Raw genomic sequence first — 3,385 nt, forward strand, 5'->3', positions numbered from 1 at the left:
TTCCCTACTGATTGTGACGCATTTAGAATTAAGGCACACCCATCCTAAAAGGTGAAGGGAGACCTAGTTCGAACACACGTGCCCTGCCTGACAACAAAAACCTTGGAGTGAAACGAACGGTAGCTTAAAAAGCCAAATGTGACTTTGGGCTGTATGAACAGAAGTGTAGGGTCCAGGTCACATGAAGTGATGGTATCGCTTTTACTCTTTGCTCTGGTTGGACCTCACCGAGAGGATTGTCTTCAGCTTTGGGCACCACAATTTAAGAAGGATACAGACGAGCTGGAACGTGCCCAGAGGAGGGCAATGAAGACGGTGTGGGGTCTGGAGGCCAAGTCCTAGCCTGGAGTTTAGCCTGGAGAGGAGACGACTGAGAGGGGATATGAGAGCCATCTTCAAGTCCTTGAAGGGCTGTCATACAGAGGATGGTGTGCAGTTGCTTTCTGTTGCCCCAGAAGGTCGGACACCAGAACTAACGGTTTGAAATTCTATCAGAAGAGTTTTCGGCTAAACATGAGGAAGAACTTCCTGACAGTGAGAGGGGTTCCTCAGTGGAACAGGCTTCCTCGGGAGGAGGTGGGCTCTCCTTCTTGGGAGGTTTTCAAACGGAGGCTAGGTGGCCAAGGACTCTGTGAACTGAGGCAGATCATGAGAAGGGAGGGCAGGAAGGGTTGCCTCAAGGGCTTAGTTCTCGTGGCCCCTTCTTCCACACCCAGGGAAATGCCGATCACCACTTTGGGGTCAAGAAGCCATTTTTCTCCAGGCCAGTTTGGCTGGAGATCCTGGAGGTTTTTTGTCATCACCTAAGCATGGAGCAGGGGTCACCGGGGTGTGTGGAGGGGGACATATTTGTGAACTTCCTGCCTTGTGCAGGGGGTTGGACTAGATGACCCTTGAGGTCCCTTCCCACTCTCTATGATTCTAAGATGTGCGCAGACTATCTCTGCTCTTCTTTTCAACATGTGACAGGAGCATTCTGCTTGGTGCCCATGCCAGGTCTCCGCCTAAGCACCTGAGGCCCTGGCAGCACTTCTGGGGCCAGTGGGGTGGCAGAAAGGAAGAGGGGTGGCTGATGCCTTGCCTGCCATCACCTGGCACCGCCCCCCCAGACCTGCCCAGCCACCAGCTAAGTCCACGGAGAATCCCTGAGAGGCTGGCAGGATTGCCGAGTCCAGGCCTGCTCTGAGAACGTCGGGTCACGCCCAACCCTCCCGTCCGCCCCCCCTCTGCTGCCATTTGGTTTGCCTGCAAACCAGCACCTCCGTGTGTCTTCCTGTGCTTGAGCCAAAAGCGTCCCCTCCCCCCGAGGCCTGCCTCCAGAGCCTGGACCGAGTGCCCCCTGCCTTGGCCAAAGCCTCGCCCATCTGCCACACCATGAAGCCACTTGCTGAAATCGAATATGTGTGGAAGTACTTCAGTCACTTACGAATCGACGTGGTTTTCAAACGACAGGAGGATGGGGAAAGGCGAGGTCTTGAATGCGCACTCAGCAATAGCTTCTATGACTTCCTAGGAGAAACAGAAGAAAAACCAAAACGGTCACCGGGATTTCGTTTTCCTTAAAGAGCCCAAATGGCTCTTTCCACAAAGACCATTCCTATCTTTCTTAAGCGGATGGCCTTGCCCGCGTGGCCCCACCGCCCGAGGTGAAGCCGCTCACAAGCCAGGGCAGAACCTTCCGGGACCTGACTGACAGAACTCGAGAGGCCCGCATCCGGCCTCTTCTTCCTTGGCATCGAGGTGCCAGGGCAGAACCGCTTCGTTTTAACTGAGCCGTCTGCATTCAGGCAGCTTTAATCGCTTCTCGCTGGGTATATGGGATCGACATCACCCACTTCTAGGAATGATGCTGTCAGTTTTCATCTGTTCGCCACCTTGCACGTTCTAGGGGGCTGAAAGCCAGGATATAACATCTTCAAGTAACATAAAAACAATGTTTTAAAATGCAGCTTTGAGAGCTTTCCAAAAGCACCATCAGGCGGGCTGTGTTTTCTTGTTGCTGCTGTTGTGGGCGTGGTTCCGATTAACCTGAAAAAGGCTCAGAAGAAATAACCGTGCTGCTCCCAACAAGTGCTCCTCACCCAGTTGCTTTCCTTTTTCATCTTCAAACCCCCCGAGAGGGTCACCCCTTCCACCGCTGTGTCTTCCTGGTCCTTTCCGCACCAGACCTTCAATCCTGGCTCAACCCTGTCCCCGAACTCACATTCTGCACTTACACGCGAGTTCACCCCTGTAATTATCTCGGGGTATTTTATTGTTCCCACATTACATTGAGGTCACCCCTGTTTTGCGCCACACTTGTCCCGGGATAAGCGGATGCTGTTGTAACCAGGGATGAATGCAAGGGACTGTGTCGCGGACTGAACTCTGATGAAACCGGGGATGAGATCCAAGTGTGGAAAGGACCCTTGTGGGACAACCCCCAGCCCCCCGGGGGCCCTCTGTGCTGTCCTGCCTCTGGGGCGGGTGGGTGGGTGGGGTGCCGTGTACCTAAAGCTCCACCTCCCATGGGTAATTCTGCTTAATCAAAACTAACACGCATAGCCTGATAGCTTTTCTTCTACAGCACAAAAAGAGACATTTCCTTTCAATAGTATAACAATAATAATAAAAATCTTTTATTCTTGTTCATACATTTCAGGCTGTTTGATCTAAGCAATCCCCTGCAAGTAACAAAAGGCTATTTCTGCAGAGTCAAGTGAGGTTCAGTGTCTGGAGGCTTTTCTAAAGGCTGCATTTGCCCTTCGCTAAGAGCCAGCACTGGCTTATTTAGTGGCGGTGGTGGTGGGGAAATAAATCCACTCCCTCCAGGGCTTCCTGCTGTGAGGGGCACAGGCTGTCCTGGTTACTCTGAGCCGGCCTATCACGATGGTTTTGACTGAACGGTTACCAGACAGAACAACGTTCAAGTCCAGTCAGGCACCTTTAAGACCAACAAAGTTTGATTCTGGGCAGAAGCCTCTCTGTGTGCATCTGAAGAATCACAGAATCACAGAGAGTTGGGAGGGACCTCCAGGGTCATCTAGTCCAGCCCCCCCCTGCACAAGGCAGGAAGTTCACAAATACCTTCCCCCCCCCCACACACACACACAAATCCAGGCCCAGAATCAAGCTTTGTCGGTCTCAAAGGTGCCTGACTGGACTCAAACTCTCTTCTGTTTGGAAACCGTTCAGTCAGACTCCACCGTTTCTTCAGATCAACATGGCTGCCCACTGAAGTGGCCGGAGAGGGAGCCAGGGAAAGCGTGAATGGAAAGCGCGAATGGTTCTCTCAGTGTCAGTGAGGGTGGCCATTCTCCTTCCACCGGGTTGGGGTCTGGTCCCCAGGCTGAGTTTGCAGTCTGGATCTGGAGAGCAGGAGAGAAGAAGGCTGTGTGTGTGGGGG

General features: G+C 52.9%; 1 protein-coding gene across 1 annotated transcript in view; it reads right to left on the minus strand.

The window, feature by feature from the left end:
* PLCB1 (phospholipase C beta 1) overlaps positions 1-3,385 on the minus strand; it is a 375,074-nt gene that overhangs the window by 102,317 nt on the left and 269,372 nt on the right. Inside the window, exon 11 of the mRNA XM_015406942.1 lies at positions 1,427-1,509. Coding sequence (XP_015262428.1) covers positions 1,427-1,509 — 83 coding nt within the window. The remainder of the gene's footprint in view (positions 1-1,426; positions 1,510-3,385) is intronic.

The sequence above is a fragment of the Gekko japonicus genome, unplaced genomic scaffold, assembly GCF_001447785.1.
Source record: "Gekko japonicus isolate JY-2015 unplaced genomic scaffold, Gekko_japonicus_V1.1 scaffold1408, whole genome shotgun sequence".
NCBI classification, from domain to species: Eukaryota; Metazoa; Chordata; class Lepidosauria; order Squamata; family Gekkonidae; genus Gekko; species Gekko japonicus.